This window comes from Cervus canadensis, chromosome 29 (assembly GCF_019320065.1).
Source record: "Cervus canadensis isolate Bull #8, Minnesota chromosome 29, ASM1932006v1, whole genome shotgun sequence".
In the NCBI taxonomy this organism is placed as follows: domain Eukaryota; kingdom Metazoa; phylum Chordata; class Mammalia; order Artiodactyla; family Cervidae; genus Cervus; species Cervus canadensis.
In genome coordinates this window covers 22,364,219-22,383,244 of record NC_057414.1, presented here as the reverse complement: position 1 = coordinate 22,383,244, position 19,026 = coordinate 22,364,219, and the positions used below count along the sequence as shown (strand labels likewise).

At 48.1% G+C, this 19,026-nt stretch overlaps 1 protein-coding gene across 2 annotated transcripts in view; it reads left to right on the top strand.

Annotated features, from left to right (window-relative positions):
- The first annotated feature begins 5,515 nt into the window (after positions 1–5,515).
- Positions 5,516–19,026, top strand: part of NELL1 (neural EGFL like 1) — a 1,014,750-nt gene continuing 1,001,239 nt past the window's right edge. The window contains exons 1-2 of one of the 2 annotated variants that reach the window (XM_043452361.1): positions 5,516–5,744; positions 15,599–15,727. In XM_043452361.1, coding sequence (XP_043308296.1) covers positions 5,690–5,744; positions 15,599–15,727 — 184 coding nt within the window. In that variant the 5' untranslated portion in view covers positions 5,516–5,689. The remainder of the gene's footprint in view (positions 5,745–15,598; positions 15,728–19,026) is intronic. The other variant, XM_043452360.1, reaches the window with a different exon arrangement.

The following is a 19,026-nucleotide window of genomic DNA, read 5'->3' as shown; positions in this document are numbered from 1 at the left end:
GGTGCAGAGACCATGAGGAAGGAGGGTGTGAATTTGGAATGTTTGTGGAATAGCAAGACTCTGGGGTAAGCAAGGAGGTGAGGGGAAGAGAGCTGGAAAGCTGGGCAGAGGCCTTGTGAAATGTTTGGATTTCTTCAAAATATGATAGAAAAGAGCAAGGGGACTTTTGAGCAAGGAAATGTGATCTGATCCATGTCTTAAAAAGCCGACTATGCCTGCTAAGGGATGGCTGAATTATAAGGGGCAAGAGTGGAGGTAGAGAGAACGACCAAGAAAAGGGGAAGTCATGGATCGGATGGAGGTAGGAGGAGTGAGGGGTGGTGAGATCCGTTGATGTGAGATTTTTCTTTATGTCTGAGGGAAAGCAGGGGTTTCCCAAGTGACCCTCAAGGTAAAGAACCTGCCTGCTAATGCAGGAGGTGTAAGAGAAGAGGGTTCAATCCCTGGATTGGGAAGATCCCCTGGAGGAAGGCATGGCAACCCACTCCAGTATTCTTGCCTGGAGAATCCCATGGACAGAGGAGCCTGGCAGGCTACAGTCCATGGGGCTGCAAAGAGCCACAACTGAAGCAACTTAGCATGAATGCAAGAGAAGGCAAGTCAAGGATGACCCGGGGTTATTTGGTTGGAACGCCTGATGAAGGTTGGTGCCATCTCCTTAGAAGGCAGTAGGCAAGGAGCTTGAGAGGTGTGTGTGTGTGTGTGTGTGTGTGTGTTGCTCAGTCATGTCCGATTCTTTGTGACCCCATGGACTGTATCCCACCAGGCTCCTCCATCCATGGAATTCTCCAGGCAAGAATACTGGAGTGGGTTGCCATTGCCTTCTCCAGGGGATCTTCCCAACCCAGGGATCAAACCCCAGTCTCCTGCATTGCAGGCAGATTCTTTACCATCTGAGCTACCAGTGAACACAGTTTGGGAGTGAGGGGGAATTAAATGTCCTCACTTGGAACACATTGCAATCTTTTTCTATGATCATTAAAGAAGTTTTAAAAAATAGCTTTTTAAAAATATTTATTTGGCTTTGTTGGGTCTTAGTTGTGGCACTCGGGTTTAGTTGCTCTGTGGTGTGGGGGCTCTTAGTTCCCCGACCAGGGATGGAACCTGTGTCCCCTGCATTGGAAGGCAGATTCTCAATCACTGAACCACTAGGGAAGTACTTAAAAACAGCTTTATTGAGATACAATTCACATACTATACACCTCACCCAAAGTGTACAGCTCAATGGCTTTTAATATATTGTGAATATTTGTGAGAGTTTTTCTGCATCATCACAATCAATTTTAGGACGTTTTCATTAACCCCCAAATAAGTCCTGCATTCCTTAGCTGGCACATGCTAATCTTTCCTTCCCCTTCCTCCTCTGCCTCAAGCAACTACTGATCTACTTTCTGTCTTTATCAGTTCAGTTCAGTCGCTCAGTCGTGTCTGACTCTTTGCGACCCCATGAATCGCAGCACGCCAGGCCTCCCGGTCCATCACCAACTCCTGGAGTTTACTCAAACCCATGTCCATCGAGTCAGTGATGCCATCCAACTGTCTCTATAGGTTTGGACATTTTACATGAAAGGAATAATATGACACGTGGTTCTTTGGGACTGACTGTTTTCACTTAGCATAGTATTTTCAAGATTTATCCCTGTTGCAGCATGTATTAGTACTTCATTTCTCTTTATTGCTGAATAATATTCCATTATATAAATATACTGCCTTTTACTTGTCCATTCATCAGCGGATGGGCATTTGGCCTGTTTCTACTTTCTGGCTATTATGAGTAACGCTGCTATGAACATTTGTGTACAACTGAGTGTGTGGCCATATGTTTTCCATTCTTGTGTCTGTACCCAGGGGTAGAATTGCTGAATCATATGGTAACTTTATGTTTAACTGTTTGCAGAACCATTTTACATCCTCACCAACCAGTATATGAAGGTTCTAATTTCTCTGCTTCCTTGTCAACATTTACTATCCGGCTTTTTGGTTTCAGCCATCCTCGTGGGTGTGAAGTGATATCTCATTGTGGTTTTGATCTGCATTTCCCAGATGGCTAATGATGCTGAGCATCTTTTCGTGTGTTTACTGGCTGCTTGTTTATCTTCTTTGGAGAAATGTCTATTCAGATCCTTTGCGCATGTTAAAATTGGGTCATTTGTCTTTACTATTGAGTATGATAACTTTTAGTAAGTGCGAGTAGTTTAAATCAGGTATTTGGTGCATGGGTGCTCAGTCGTGTCTGACTCTTTGCCACTCCATGGACTGTAATCCGCCAGGCTCTCCCGTCCAGGGGATTTCACAGGCAAGAATACTGGAGTGGCTTGCCATTTCTACTCCAGGGGATCTTCCTGACCCAGGGATCGAACCCATGTCTCCTGTGTCTCCTGCATTGGCTGGTGTATTCTTTACTGCTGTGCCACCTGGGAAGTGCAAATAAGATAGAGGACTTGCAGGTTTGTTCCCTGTTCTGTAGATTATCTTTTCACTTCCCACGATGTCCTTTGAAACACAAATGTTTTTAATTTTGATGATGTGGCCATATTACATTTAAGGCACCTGATGAGTAGTTGAGTATGTAAGCCCAGAGTTTGGAGAGGTGAGGACTGGAAATACCCAGGTGAGAATCATCCTTGTATAGACAGTAGTTAAAGCCATGAGGACAAGCCATAAAGACAAGAGGACTGGGGTCCCTGAGGCGCCCCAATATTTAGAGGTCAGGAAGACGAGGCAGAGGGATAATCAAAGAAAGCCTCTTGTTCTTGGACAGATCATAGAGGGAGGCCATTCAGAAGGGGAGGGTTGACTTGGCGTGTGGTATTCGGTAAACTAAGCCTCATCACTGCTTCCACTGAGCATGGGTCCCATTGCAATATCCCAACACAGAGCCACGTAAGTCCCTTCATCACCACGGTAGAAATTTTCTAGGCGTGTTCTATAAAGGTTACCTTAGCCTGCTGCTGCTGCTGCTGCTAAGTCGCTTCAGTTGTGTCCGACTCTGTGCAACCCCATAGACGGCAGCCCACCAGGCTCCCCCGTCCCTGGGATTCTCCAGGCAAGAACACTGGAGTGGCTTGCCATTGCCTTCTCCGACCTTAGCCTACACACTCCAAATCCCCACTCCAGAAGTGCATTTATAGGAGGAGATTGAGGTACTCAGTTATCTAGGAAGATTTATGACCTTGTTAAGATTAACACTAGTTCTGCTAATGGATGTGATGCTGCAAAGCTTTGACAGAACATATGCCTTCCTTTATTTTTTAATGGAACACACTGAAAGCTCCATCCCACAGGACCAACTAATTACACAGAGACTTTCAGAGAGAGAAAGAGAGCTCTAAAGGTCTGACTCAGACCACCTTTTCCCTTGGTTGGGGTCACTGTGACTTCTAGGATTTCTGAGATCAGTAAGAGGCCTTTGAAACAACAGTTCAAAGCCACAAAGGCTGCTCCTACTGAGGTGTATTTAAAATCTGCAAAGGAGAGAGGGGGCTTGGGTCTCACAATACAATGTGGTTTAGGGGAATCCTCATTCACAAGGCCCAGCTCAACTTGAGGAGTCCTATTTTCCGCAAGATGTGTGATTTTAAAGTTAGCTTAAATGTAACATGTTCTGTGTGCATGCTAAGTCACTTCAGTAGTGTCTGACTCTTTGTAACCCTATGGGCTGTAACCCGCCAGGCTCCTCTGTCCTTGGGGATTCTCCAGGCAAGAAAACTGGAGTGGGTAGCCATTTATTTCTCCAGGGGATCTTCCCAATCCAGGGATAAAACCTGTGTCTCTTACATCTCCTGTATTGGCAGTCAGGTTCTTTACCACTAGCATGTGATTTTAATTTTAGCTTTAAATGTAACATGCTCCAGGTGGAAGGAGAAAGTCTTGCTTCTGTAGTGGAAACAGTCAATGCAGACAGATCTCCTCTGGGCTCGAGTTGAATCCCAGAAGAGATGGAGAATCTGTTCAGCCTTGACATTAGTTTACCTCTTAATCTTTCAGCTCAACTTCGGGCATAGCAATACACTTCTTTGTTTGCTTCCCTTCTTCTGCCTCAGGTGTTAGGCCCTGGAATTTATCTGCTTGTTCATTTCCTTTTTTGTCTGCTAAGGGGCCACAGTGTAAAGGGCCAAGTGGGCCAGTGGCTTGCATACAGGAATATCTAGAAAAGTAGGGCAGAGTGTGTAGACAAAAACCTTCTCTCTTAATAAACTGTGTTGCTACTTTGGTGACCTTCAGTGGGGGCTCCTGGGGTCACAGTGATGAAGGGGGTTAGTAAAGAGGATTCTTCTTGAACTGTTTGAATTGTTTCCTGGAAAATGAGGGAGGGCTTTGTTCACAGATGTTTCCCTTCCCTTCTCCGGGATCCCTTCCCATTCCCTGGGCTCAGAGAGAGGGGACCAGTGTGAGCAAGCCGAGGAGTTTTAAATCATGTGGGGCTCGTTTGGTGTAAATCTAAGGTTCTCTCATGTCTGATTTCAGGACTCTGCAGCCTAGTTATAAATAACGTTCCTGAATGGAAGTACCACAAACCTGGGAGATATTTCTAGGGAAGGCTGGATTCTGGCAGGGGGTCACACAGAAGCAGGAGGATTGGTCTTCTTGCCCACACCCCTAAAACAAAGTCCAGCCATTCTTTCCAGGAATGGTGTTGGAGAGTGTTCTAGAATTAACTGCGGGAGAGGCCAAACCGTGACTGTGAGAGTAGCAGGATTTTTGACAAAACCATCGAGAAACTCACTCAAGGGAAAAAAAAAATGGTTAGGAATTTCCCCTAAGTGGCAGCATCTGCCCTGTAGAACCGGAAGGCTTGCAAATAAAACCCCCCCAATCCCCAGCGTGCTTCGCTCGGGCTCAGGGACACTGTTTCTGGCCCCCCCCGCCTTAGCGTCCTCTCCCTGAACCCCCAAAGCGGGTCTCCAATCAGAGGGACCCAGCGGAGAGAGGAGACTGGAGGTGAGACGGAACACAGCCATCATCCCCCTCCTCGCCCCCCCAACCAGTCACCTAAGCGAATCCGGAGTAACTGTCCTCCGGGGAAGAGCTGAGCGCGCTAGTTGACTCCGTTTGGGTCGGGGTTCCCCCGGTGGCGGGGAGGCGGCGCAGGGGGGAATCCACCCGCAAGGGCTCGGGGTTCTTCGTCTCGACCCAGATGAACTGTGGCAACTTCGCCAGCCCCCACCGCGGCGCCGAGGCAGAGGCAGAGGCAGCGGCAGCGTCTCCGCCGGGTCGTCTGGGCTGGAGAGCGTGAAGCTCAGGGAGGGGGGTGCCCTGCGCCTCCAGCTCCTCCCTTTTGGACCCCGGGTCCCGGGACTCCAGCTCCAGTGCTCCGAGTGATAGCGGCTGCTGCGCCGATCGCCCGGGTCCTCGCCGCGGAGGAGGAGCCGTTGCCAGCGCCAGGCGCAACCTGCCGGAGTGGCCAAGCCCCGCGCTCCCGCCCCAGCGCCGAGGCGAGCGCCGCGGCAGCGGGGGCCGGGGTCCGGGCCTGGTGCCGCCGCCCGCGGCGGGGGCGGGCTGGGGGCGGGGCGGCGGGGCCGCCTTCCCGGGCGCGATCCCAGAGCGCGGCACCCGGCGCAGCAGAGCCACCTCCCTCGCCGCCCGCCAGCAAGTTTGGCGGCTCCGAGCTCGGCGCGTCTCGGCATCCAGGCGCATTTGTTTCTTCCTGGCTTCCGCGCGCCCGGTTTGGCCGGGACCCTTGGGAGCAATGCCGAGGGATGTGATTTTAGTTGTGTGCTTCTGTGTGTGCACCGCCAGGACAGGTAAGCGCGGCTGGGGCTGTCGGAGGGATGCGGGGACACGGGCGAGCCCAGCCGCTGTGCCCAGCGCCCACCTCGGCGTGGGGAGGACCTGGAGCGGAGCTCCGCGCCGGTCCGGGGAAGGGCGTGGATGGGTCCCTCGACTCTATCTGCCCTGCTCCAGGTGAAAGGGTGAGAAGTGGGACTTACAGGCCGGTGGAAGATGCCCCCGAGAAGTAGCCCCCTGCCCGGAGGAAGCGGCCTGGCGGGCACAGGGGTGAGGGGCGCGGCCGTTCAGGCGCACCCTCCAGCTGCTAGCGACCGGCTTCCGGGTAGAAACCCACAGAGTAGGGCGGGCCCGGGGACCCCACCCCCGTGAACTTGACAGGTGCGGGGGAAACCGCGGTCCCTGCACCCTGCTGGCCGGGGCAGGGGCGGCGGCGGCAGGGAGGCGCAACCGCAGAGGGAGCGCTTCCGGCCGGCCGGCGGGCGCTGCTGGGGCGCGGGCGGGCGCGGCGCGGCGTGAGAGCTGCGGGCGAGGCTGGGATTCCGCGATCCCCTTTCTGGTCCCCTCCTGCCTCTCCCGCAGGGAACTCCTGAAGTAGTTTTTCTTGCCACTCCCTTTCTCCTCCAGAGGGCAGGACAGATTCGAGGGAATTGGAGCTGTGGGGGCAATCCCAGGGAGATGTTCTCAAGCTCCAAACCAGTTTTCGCAGACTGTAGCTTCATGTTGGGGTCGTGGAGGGGAGGTAAGGAAAACGGGCGTAATTTTCTGAAGTCCCCACTTCCTTCTGCCTCCAGAGAAGCAGTTGTGAGTACCTTAAGCGCACCTCCTTCTCTCAGCCCGCAGACCCCATGTTCCCTGGGGGTGTGAAGACCCACTCTCAGCCGCCTTCTCCGGAGGACTGGTAGTTGATTTCGGAAGGTGGCGGTGGATTGGGAGAGGAAATTGTAAAAAATAGGACTCTTCACTGCGGGTGGGGGCGTCGCGAGTTTTTATTCCTACGCTAGCCACCCTTCTATCGTGCGGCCGACTTCGCACCCCGGAGTTGATATGTAGTTATCCCCACTGCTCTTTTCCTCTTTTATCACTCTCTTTTCTCCTCTCTAGAGGCATAGCCTCCTGCCCACGCCAGGCAGCAAGTTTATCGGTAGAGGGCTGGGAATGGGTGGCCGGCCTGGGTGGGCTCAAAAGTTCCCTCCGCTCGCTCCCCAGGCGTCCCTCTGGGGCTGTTAGCAGCCTGCCTGAGGATTCAAGAGTTGGGCGTCTAGGAGCTTCCTGCTGGCCCTTTCCATCTTCCCCAGGACCGAGCAGGCGGCAGCTTCTTTGCTTAATGAAAGAGCGGCGGGTGTGGACTTCTCCAGGGATAAAAAGAATCCCCATCCGTTTTCAGTCTCCATCCGAGAACTCCCCAGCCTGCCAAGATGCCATGACTCTGTCCAGCCTAGAATAAGCGCTTCTTGAGTTCCGGCCCATCTAGATGGGTTAGTCTTTTCAAGCCAAGAGCACACGAGAAAACGCTTGCCCCCGGGAAGATCAGAGCAGTGAGGACAGTGCAGAGCGTGGGCGACCAGCCCTGCGAGTGGAGAATCTGGTGCCGGTGAGCATCTTACAGAGGAACCAAAGACCGAGAAACTAGGTGGGGGTAGGGGTGGGGGTGGGATAGCCGTCATTTAATTTTCTCAAGTGCACATCACTGCGGAGTGTGCCTACGTCCTTTGTTCTCATCACTCCTTTGAAAAGTCGGCCAAAAGTACCTCCCAGAAGGGGATCGTGGGTTCAGGGCGCGTTGCTTGTGGAGGTTCTTTAAGAACAAAATCTTTTCCCCTTCCCCACATTGAACCCCCTCAAATCTTATAAAAATTCGGTTGTAGGGAAGTTTCATTTCTGCATTCATTCATTCATTCAACTGAAGAGTTGAGCGCCTTGCTGGGTGCTAGGATTGCTTATGCAAAGAAGAAGCGACTTGGTCTTTGATTTCCAGGAACTTAGAGCTTAGCTGAGAATCTAGATAGAGACTGAAAAGCGTTTTTATTGTACAGCGTGATGGGCTAGGGGGAAGAGAGATGGGAATATAGAAGTCTGTATTCAGGATATAGAGGAGAAAAGGTAGAAATGAATTCTGGGGAGGGGTGGTGGGTGGTCAGGGAAGGCTTTTATCAGGAGGTGACATTTGAAAGTTGTGTCTTGAAGGATTTTTAGGGAGTTTTCCAGGGGGACAGAGAGGGGAAAGCATTCCAGACAAAGGGCACAGCTTGTCCAAAGGCAAGGAAGAATGGAAGGATCTGCATTCAGATCCTTGTTGTGCAGTTGCTTAGGGAGGTTGGGTTTTTTTGTGCCACTTGGTACTCATTCAAAGAGTACCAAGAGGCTACACAATTCTACTACAAAAATTATCAGAAGAATCAGAGACACGGGGGAATTATATCTCAGTTCTTTTACTTACAATTTCTTGCAACTTGGGGGATATGATCAGCAGTTTTCTCTTTGATTTTACCTGGAAATCATCATCCCTGCAGTCACACATCCATCCTCTGAGGTAGCTCAGGCTGGCTCTTTAATTAGTTTATCAGGATCCAAACAGCCACTTGGAAAGTTTATTTGTCAAGTGGGACGATTGTTGTCTGGGCTGTTAACAGCCCTAGATGAAATAAACACGTGGTTCACCGAGTGAGCAGCTCAGATATCACTGCTTTTAATGGAAATGAATAGATGGTATCAGGCACATTTTAATTAAAGCAACTCTGTAGTGCAGTAGTGGTTACATATGAAAAGATCTAATGATAGGTGTCACAGGAAGCTGCTTAAATTACTTGTTGTTCAGAGAACTTGTTTTATAGAGTAAAGTGGAGTTAAGATAGGTGTTGTTCTGGTTATTTCTGGGTGAAAAATTCTGAGATTTCCAGGTACATCACTAATAATGGACATTTAGCAGGCTATGATACTTTCCAGGTGTCTTGGTGGTAGAGAATCTGCCTCTGGAGGAGGTAATAGCAACCCATTTCAGTATTCTTGCCTGGAGGATCTCATGGCCAGAGGAGTCTGGTGGGCCACAGTCCATAGGGCCACAGAGAGTTGGACACAACTGAGTGAGCACGCATGCACACACACACAGAAGGCCACGGTAACAGTGGTAATAACACATCATGTCCATGAGTTTTCTCCAATGACTGGAAGTGTGACTAATACAAAACTCAATGATTACTGCCCCTTGGCTTTCCAGTTTGTTGTGGTCACCAGGGCAGTGGGTAGACGGAGCTCCTGGCACTGAGGTAATGCTTTTTGCTGCCACCTGCTGGGAAGGAGAGCTTTTTAAAGTACCTCCCAGGCTGTTACTAACGGAGTTGAATAATAGAGCTATGAGCAGAAGCCCCTGGCCTCCAGTAATCAAGTGAAATATTGGCTGACTTGGAACAGGCACAGAGGATGCTTTTGGGGTATTAAGAAACTTTGTAGGAGTTCAGAGGCCCAAATCCGATCAAATGATTGTGAATTCCTGCTGGTAAATGAGATCTTGAAGCATCTCTCCAGTGAGGTTTGTCCTGCATGGAGCTGGGGAAAACAGCTGCCATCATGGTTGGTGAGCTGGATTAGGTTTGAAGTGAGCCAGATCCAGGAGGATTTGCTTGGGAGCTTAGGTCCGGGACCCTGGAGGTGGATTGAATGGGTTTTGGACCTGAGTACTCCCTGGGCTGGGCTGAAGAGTGGCCAGCAGCTGCAGCAGCAGCAGGTGTCCTGGGAGATTAGGGTGGAGATTCCGAATCTCAGAGCCAGACCTCAAGTGCCTCTGCGAGATTGACATGCTGCCTTCCAGGTTTTAAAAAAATATCCCCCCCGCCCAGAGGCTCTTTTTATCCTACTTAATTCCAATACCCAGCTTTAGCCATTTGTAGAGCAGTTATGACCAAAGTAAAAAACTTATAATAGAATTTCCCTGGAAAGGGCAGGAGCTCCATGCTTGGACGAGAAGCAGAAACATTAAAATAAAAAAAATATTTTTATGGAGCCACCACTCTCATACTATATAAGGTTCAGGTGAAGCCTTGCAAATGTTGCCTTATTAATAGATTTCTGATTCCTTAGGCAGTGGGCAAAGCAGTTTTACTCATCCTGCTATTGGCATGAGGTATTTTCATCTCGAAGGGGACCACTTAGAGAAAAGAATATTGTATCTGGAAGGCTAATTGATTTCTCTTGTTCTGTTTTTGTGGGATGTTTTTATAATAAGAGCAATACAGTTATCTTGAAACCAGGAAGCCCCTTCATTTGTGGGCTCTAGGGGAAGGGGTCAGTATATTGGGTTGGCCAAAAAGTTTGTTCTGGTTTTTCCAAAAGATGATGCAGAAAAACCTGAACATACTTTTTGACCAACCTATAGATTCAATATATGGATTTCACAAAGCACAGTCAGGGTGAGAATCCCTTCTATGTCATCTGAGCATCTGAAGGGGTTGGGAAAATGGGAGCCATCTGTACCTTTTGTATGAGTCCAGTGAAGTTGCGGACCAGGGAGATGGAATGGTCTGAAGGGCTAGTCCTATGAAAGACAGATGCAGCAGGCCCTAGGTGGGCACCAAGTATGTGCTAGGAGTGTTCATACAATTATCACTGAAACCTCATGAGGCTGGAAGGCTGGTATTGAAAGTGAAGTGAAAGTCACTCAGTCGTGTCTGACTCTTTGTGACCCATGACCCATACAGTCCATGGAATTCTCCAGGCTAGAATACTGGAGTGGCTAGCTGTTCCCTTCTCCAGGGGATCTTCCCAACCTAGGGATCGAACCCAGGTCTCCCACATTGCAGGCAGATTATTTACCAGCTGAACCACCAGGAAAGTTCGGGAGACTGGTATTATCATCCCCATTTTATGGTTGAGGGAAAGGAAGCTCTGAGAATTGAAGCAATCCCACCCCCCCTGCCCCCCACCAAGGGCATAGAGTTATTTGGGGGAAGAGACCAGGACTGAAAGTGGTCCTTAGAGGAGTGTTCCATATTGAGGGTGCTGTGTTCTCACATGGAGATGGGGATCCAAGGGCACCATTGGGGTGTTCTGCCAGTTCGCAGAACCTGGGTGCCTTTTAGGCTCGTCCAGTTGCAAGTCTCCAAGTTTGGCCTGCATTGGTCACTTATTTTCACAATAATATTGCCTAATAAGCCACCAGAAACTCAAAGTAGCGTTTATTTTGGTTCACGCATCTGTTGCTTGGTTTGATTATTGGCTTACCTGGGCCAGGTTTGGCTGGGCATCATTCCAAACCCAAGTAAGGTGTCTGTCCCATGTGTCTGAATCTCCCTGGACTAGTGGCCCAATTGGGCCATGTTCTTCTCATCGTGATGCAGAGGTACAAGAGAACAGGCCCCACCACACAGGCTTATTCAAGCCTTTGCTTGTATTATGCTGCTAATATTGTTACTGAGTCCAAGCTCACTGCTCACTGCATGACAGGCCAATAAATCAGGAGATGAGGTGTTGAGGCAAGCAATAACGACTTTACTTGGAAAGCTGGCAGACCAAGAAGGTGGCCGACTAATGTCTCAAAATAACCATCATATCAGGGTCTGGATACCAGTTTCTTTTATAGAACATGTTGTAGTCATTGTGCAGGTTGGAAAAGAATTTCCAGACATGAGACAGAATGAGAGGAGAATAAAGTCTATTAGAGTGGGAGATGCCATTAGAATATCGGGCCAGCTCAAGGGATAGCCGACTACTTTTATGGGCTAGTAGCCAATTTTTATAGCCTCAAAACAGAAAATTCGTACTGGAATGATGGCATTAGGTGATTGGTTAGGATGCTATAGGGTGGGTAATAGGGTGGTTATTTTACCTAATATGGGGTCAGGGAACTGGCTGGTTTAGATCCAGAAGCTCATGGCAATAGTTGCTATGGGTCATGATCAGTTCCAGAGATTTTTATCCTGTGACCTTGGTATAGGGCTGCACAGAACACAGAGTGGAGGAGGTAAGGAAGTAAAGTAAAAAGGTCGTTAATCTTGCAAATATCTCCTGGAATGACCAGCCTTGGGAAGGGGATGTGTCAATTTCCTTTTTCTTGCAGTCATTCACACCTGCAACCAGTGGGTGGACAGGGTCATGATGTTTCCCTGAACAAAAGCACTCTGGTTTAGCATTCAGGTAGAGGGACAAGCTTCCCTGAGGCAAGCCATTATGTATAGACAGTATTCTTTTATTGAAAAAAAGCAACAGGAAGCAAAGGTTAAAGTAAAAGAAACAGATCCAGCATATAGTCAGATTTTATTCTTTCTTGTAACTACATCCTAATGAATCAAACAAGTTACTTGACCAGGGTCAAAGTCAAGGGATGGGGAAGTTTATTCCCACTCTACTCTAAGGATCTGCAAAGCCATATAGCAAAAAGTGTGGATATGGGAGGGGTAAAGATTTGAAGCCAATAATTCAGTCAACCATATCCCTTTTAAAAAATTTCCTTGGCTTGAGTTGGGATTCCCTGATAGCTCAGTTGGTAAAGAATCTGCCTGCAATGCAGGAGACCCTGGTTTGATTCCTGGGCCAGGAAGATCCACTGGAGAAGGGAAAGGCTACCTGCTCCAGCATTCTTGGGCTTCCCTGGTAACTCAGCTGGTAAAGAATCCGCCTGCAATGTGGGAGACCTGGGTTCAATCCCTGGGTTGGGAAGATCCCCTGGAGAAGGGAAAGGCTACCCACTCCAGTATTCTGGCCTGGAGAATTCCCTGGACTGTATAGTCCATGGGCTTGCAAAGAGTTGGATACAACTGAACAACTTTCACTTTCTTTGGCTTGAATTCCATCCAGTCCTCTCATGGTATCCCCAGATATTCATATTGTCTGAGATCACTGTACCCAAAGCTGTGATCCTGCATCCACTTTTTGGTTAATTCTGTGGGTCCTAAATTCAGGGTGTGACATATCCGAGGCCCTGTACAAGGCACTGAGACTACAGCGGTGCTTCCTTCGTCTTGTGTCCAGCTAAGGGCACATTCCCCAAACTGCCTTCCAACTTCCTGGCCAGAGCTAGACCACCATGGAGGTCCTCTGAAATCACTCTTAATCTCTGCCATATAGGTATAGAGCACTATAGGTTGAACTGAAACATTAATTGCTTTTCTGCCTTTCCAAGATGACCACTGAATTGCTGATATCTGTTTTCTTGGAGAAAAGCATCACCCATCTCAGTGAGAGGCATCCAGTGCTGTGACATTGGCTGATAGATGCCCATTGGCCTGGTGCTTCTTTGCACAGAGTAGGTAGTTGGTCAGTCATCAGTCTTTGTGAATTGAGTCTGTGTCAGGCAGGTGGGATGGACTGATGTAAATCAGAGCACATCCCACCCTTCCCCCCATAACACATACCTGAAAGCCCTCTAAGGATTGTTGTTTAGTTGCCAAGTTGTGTCTGACTCTTTTTGTGATCCCATGGACTGTAGCCCACCAGGCTCATCTGTCCATGGGGTTTCCCAGGCAAGAACACTAGAGTGAGTTGCCATTTCCATCTCCAGGGGATCTCCCTGACCCAGGGATCAATCCTGCACCTCCTGCATTGGATTCTTTACCGCTGAACCATCAGGGAAGCCTCGCCTCTAATGATGCCTCATTGCAATTAGAATACTCTCTCTCCCCTTGTTGCCGTTCACAAGGCAGTTCCTGCTCAGGGGCCCTGCTTCCACCGCTGTCCCCCTGACCCTCTCTGCTCTGGCCACAGCAGCCTTTTGTGGGTTTCCTGAAAAGGACAAGTTTGTTTCTGGTTTGCATTTGCTGTTCTCTAAATAAATAGAAAGCTTCCCCCCCACCCCAGATCTTCCCTTCTGGAATGATCGCCAGCCCCTATAGTCATTAAGGTTTCTGCTCAGAGGAACCTTCCTCTACCATCCTTTTTAAAGCCTCCGTGCAAGCTGCTTTTTATTTCATAACTCTTATTTTCTCATAGCTTTTATTTTCTTTGTGGCATTTATTGCCATCTTGGGCTTCCCTGGTGACTCAGACGGTAAAGAATCTGCCTGTAATGTGGGAGACCTGGGTTCAATCCCTAGGTTGGGAAGATCCCTTGGAGGAGGGCATGGCAACCCACTCCAGTATTCTTGCCTGGAGAGTCCCCTTGGACAGAGGAGCCTGGCGGGCTACGGTCCGTGGGGTCACAGAGTCAGACATGACTAAGCACAGACGCAGGCACATTGCCATCTCAAATGACCATATTTACCTATTTGCTTACTTGCCCTCTCTTCACCTGCTGCCCTAGGAACGTGCTCAGTGAGGTCAGCTCCAGTGCCTGGCAGTGAAGTGTGTTTGTTACAACAAAAGCACTCAGTCACATTTGTTGAGAAACTACTGAATGAACACACAGGTGAATGAACGATTGAATGAATGAGTTGTCTTTGGGTAAACTGGTCTCGCATTTGGCTGCAGTTGGAAGGGAAAGACTTAAACCTTCAGTTTAGAGGACAAGGGGAAGCCTGACAAAAACTGAGAAGGTGGTTCTATGCACTGTGCTTCTCATTTAACCCTTTGTCCACCTTGGGGATGACAGGCTTCGGCTCCCAAGACCCTTCCCTGAGCCTCCTTCCGTCGACGGAAGCCTAGATTTCTGCAGCAGTCTTTGTCTCCTAACAGGAAAATAGTGAGGAGCATGTAGATTTCCTTCTGCAAGTCTATGGGGAAAGGGGTGAGTGCAGGAGGACAGGTGAGGTTGTCACAGGGCGTGATGTCCTGAATTAAATGTACTCGGTCTCTCAGGGACAAATTGGGTGCAAGCTCTCCAAATCTTGCTTCACTGACTATGTTACCACCAGACAATCATTGACAGCTGTTGCTGATTAAAACGTCTCCAACTGTGCAATCAGAATTGCACTATTGAGATGCTAAGTGTAGACAGACACAGCCTTTAGGAATGGCTTAAACAGAATCCCTTGGAGTGATTGCTAGCCTTATTAATATATATAATTGGAAGCCACTTCGCAGTCATGAGCGAATCATTCATTCTACAGAACACCGTGTAGATGGGAGACAGGTTCGAGGATTTGCCTTTATCAGACCAGATGATGGAGGTTCAGGGCCCCGTTTCTCTGCACCCTGTAATTCTCCAACAAGAGTTGTCAGGGAGTCTCACTTTTCAGTTATCCCATTGAAATATATATCCATCATTCTGGGATTCCCTTTCCTGGCCAGTCCCTCTGCCACCCTTGTCCAGCAGGGACAGCATCCCTCCCATTTCCTTCCTCTTTATCACACGTGTGGGTGCCTGATTAACAGTGCCCTGCAGAGGTGTTTCCTGGGGACGGTGGTGTCAGATGTCACTACTGCATCAGTCTGAACAGGTAGATCGGGCCACAGTCCTCTACCCATTGTCCCAATCGAAAAAAGCTCAGAAACCCAAAGTATAACTCACTTGACAGCAAAACCTACCCTGAGCCGAACTCCTTTGGTGGCAAAACTTGACTTAAACTGATATGAGGCTGTGTATAGTCTTTACTTGTATCAATTAGAAGGAAGCACCATACTTTTTGCTTTAGAAATACTGTGTTTGGTTATGGGGTACTGATGTAGACTTTGCTGAAGGTGTTATATAAAATGAGTATATGGACCAAATTAGCTTTCCAGCAGATGATCCATTCTGAGTTCTGAAATATATTTGGCCCTGAAGGTTTGGCATAAGGGATTATCAGTCCGTAGTGGGGAATGGGAAAGTAACGAAGAAACCACAGTATCAGTGGGATGATGGAGCAAAGAGTTGCCTTCTTTTTCCATCTAGGAAACGAGCATCTCCAAGCACTCATCATTGGCTTCTTTGTAGTCCCTGCCACTCCTGTCCTCTGTACTACTGTTCTATGTATTTTCGAGCAAGTCTGCATTTTCAGACAAGACGGCTCTCTGTTTCTTTTCAGTGGTGGGCTTTGGGATGGATCCTGACCTTCAGTTGGATATCATCACTGAGCTCGACCTTGTGAATACCACCCTTGGGGTCACGCAGGTGTCTGGACTGCACAACACCAGCAGAGCATTTTTATTTCAAGGTAAAGGCATCTCTCTCCTTTGCATGGGGGCAGGACTTGGGGGAGGACCTTGGGATCTGCCTGGGGCATGTTCCTCTGGAGTGTGTTTGTTGGGCGATCATCTCTGCTACTTCTATGTTATTGCCGTGAGGAATGTTCAGAGATGCTGAGGGTGCTTAGATATTTGAGGGGTTACACTCTCAGAGGGTGTAACAGGGGCAGTAGTGGTCATGGTGATGGAATATTTGGCTTGGCAGTGATATATTTCCCAGGGGATTTTGGTGGGGGATCTGAAGTGGAATGAATTTGTAAAGTCCTTGAAAGCCACTGACCAGCCATATTTTTTTCACAGGATATTTTTTCTACTGTTATCCACATGTTTACCTATATCTATTAATGCATCTATTCCTATTCTTATATCTGCATCTCTCATTAATCAATGGACCATACACACAGAGGATATTTTATGGCTGCAAGTGTCTTAGGGGTACAGCTTACTTGGTTCTGCCTGCTATAAATCTGACTACAATTCATTAAATTGTTCAACAAGCATTCATCAGGGCAGTATAGTGCACTTCGTAAAAGCCTGGATCTGGAGCCTGACTGCTTAGGATCAGATTCCAACCCTATCATTTACTGACTTTGCAGCATTTGACAATTCCTTAGCCTGACTCTGCCTATGTCCTCATCTGAAATAATAGTACCTGCATCATGGCACTGTTACAGTGATTGAGGAACGAATCCAGTAGAGTGGTTCAAACAGTACCTGATAACATAGTAAATCCCCAGGAAGTACTAGCTGTTATTATGGAACCCCTGCTGTGTACCAGGCACCATGCTAATAATAGGATTATTAATAAGAGTAAATAAATAGAGTGAGGGAAGCAGTCATTACACAAGTAATTATTGACTTCCAGTGGCTATACTTATCATGAGGGAGGTGTATAGGTTGCTGAATTAAAGTATACAGGGAGATCTGATTTAATGGGGGTGGGGAGATGGTAGTGGTCAGGGAAAGGCTACCCTGAAAAAGTGATGTGTCAGCAGAAGTGTGGAAAATGAATAGAAAGCCTGGTGTAGGAAGAGCGGGGGCGGGGGGGGGGGGCGTGTGGCGCTCAGAACATTCTGGGCTGTAATGGTATGTACGAAGGTTCTAAAGCAGAAACCAACAGAAAGACATTTAGCATGGCTAAACGGTGGTGAGCGGCTGGAGAGGTAGGCAGGGACTGGGTCACGCTGGGCCCTTTAGGCAGAACTGACATTTAGCTGATGTCCGTGGGCTTGGTGTACTGATGCTTTATGGCCAACGTCCATTCTGATAAGTGGGAGGCCATGTACTCGTTAACTATTGCAAATATTACCCATGCCCTTGTTAGTTTTCTGCTTTACTCTCAGATCAGTGGGGGCCTTTGATGAGTTGAAGCAGGGGAGTGATCTGATCAGATGTAGCAGTCAGACAGCCTGGATATTCCTATACAAAAATGCCTGGCAGACTTCTTTGAACCAAGCCTTTTGTGAAGATAACAAAAGGATTATTTTAGAATGACTGAACCAACATTATGGGATGATATATATATCCTGTGCAGAGAACTTTAGTCTTGTTAATAATATACAGCACATCTACAGATCCTATATAATAATATATAACAAGGCTACAGATATGTTAATTTCCACTCACTCTTAGGAATCAGTGAAGCAAATAGATTGGGCATGCTTAAGAGCAGACAGACTGGGTTAGTCTTTCTTTTTGCATTGTGCAAGATCTGTTCACTTACTATTGAGAGACCATCCCATTCTTGATTTGAGAGATGCTGCTGACACTTTCGGAGAAGGCAATGGCAGCCCACTCCAGTACTCTTGCCTGGAAAATCCCATGGACAGAGGAACCTGGTAGGCTGCAGTCCATGGGATCGCGAATAGTCGGACACGACTGAGTGACTTCCCTTTCACTTTTCACTTCCATGCATTGGAGAAGGAAATGGCAACCCACTGCAGTGTTCTTGCCTGGAGAATCCCAGGGACGGCGGAGCCTGGTGGGCTGCCGTCTATGGGGTCGCACAGAGTCAGACACGACTGAAGCGACTTAGCAGCAGCAGCAGCAGCTGACACTTTGTCAACAGAGTTGTTATGGAAGCCTGGCTCATCTCAACACTTCATGAAATCAATAGTCTTTCTATCTAAATACCCCTACATCCCTACGGCCAAGTATTATGCATGGTACACAGTAGGTATGAAGAAACATTTTGAATTGCACTAAAATTTCCTCTGTCCAGTGTGCTCTTTGAAAGGCTTGCTGCCTGCTTTATACACTAGTCTAGTCATTTACTCATTTATTTATTTCCTTGGTTAGATCTTTGCTCTCTAATTTGTGTGTTCTTGGCTTTTGGGATGTCTGCCATGCTCCAACAACAGGGAGAGATCTTCAGCTTCTTTGGTGGGAAGAATAACTGTATCATGGGAGTTTGACTGAGGAGGGCTTTCACTAATAAGGGCCCTTGTGATTGCATTACTTGGATAATCCAGAGTAATCTCTCCATCTCAGGATCTGTAATCTGTAAAGTCCATTTGGTATGTAAGGTAACATATTTCATATGGTTTGGCAATCAGGACATTGACATTTTTGCCCACTGGCCCCTCTAAATTCATGTCTACTACACATGCAGAATCAATTAACCCCATCCCAGTATCTCCCTAGGTCTTTATGCATTATAACATCAGCTCAAAGTCTAAAATCTCATCCATTCATCAGCTGAAAAATTTCTAGTCTCAGTTCAGTTCAGTCGCTCACTTGTGTCCGACTCTTTGCGACCACATGAACCGCAGCAGGCCAGGCCTCGCTGTCTATCACCAACTCCCGGAGTCCACCCACGCCCATGTCCATTGAGTTGGTGATGCCATCCAACCATCTCATCCTCTGTTGTCCCCTTCTCCTCCTGCCCTCAATCTTTCCCAGCATCAGGGTCTTTTCAAATGAGTCAGCTCTTCGCATCAGGTGGCCAAACTATTGGAGTTTCAGCTTCAACATCAGTCCTTCCAGGGAACACCCAGAAGTGATCTCCTTCAGGATGGACTGGTTGGATCTCCTTGCAGTCCAAGGGACTCTCAATAGTCTTCTCCAACATCACAGTTCAAAAGCATCAGTTCTTCGGCGCTCAGCTTTCTTTATAGTCCAACTCTCACATACATACATGACCACTGGAAAAACCATAGCCTTGACTAGACAGACCTTCGTTGGCAAAGTAATGTCTCTGCTTTTCAATATGCTGTCTAGGTTGGTCATAACTTTCCTTCCAAGGAGTAAGCATCTTTTAATTTCATGG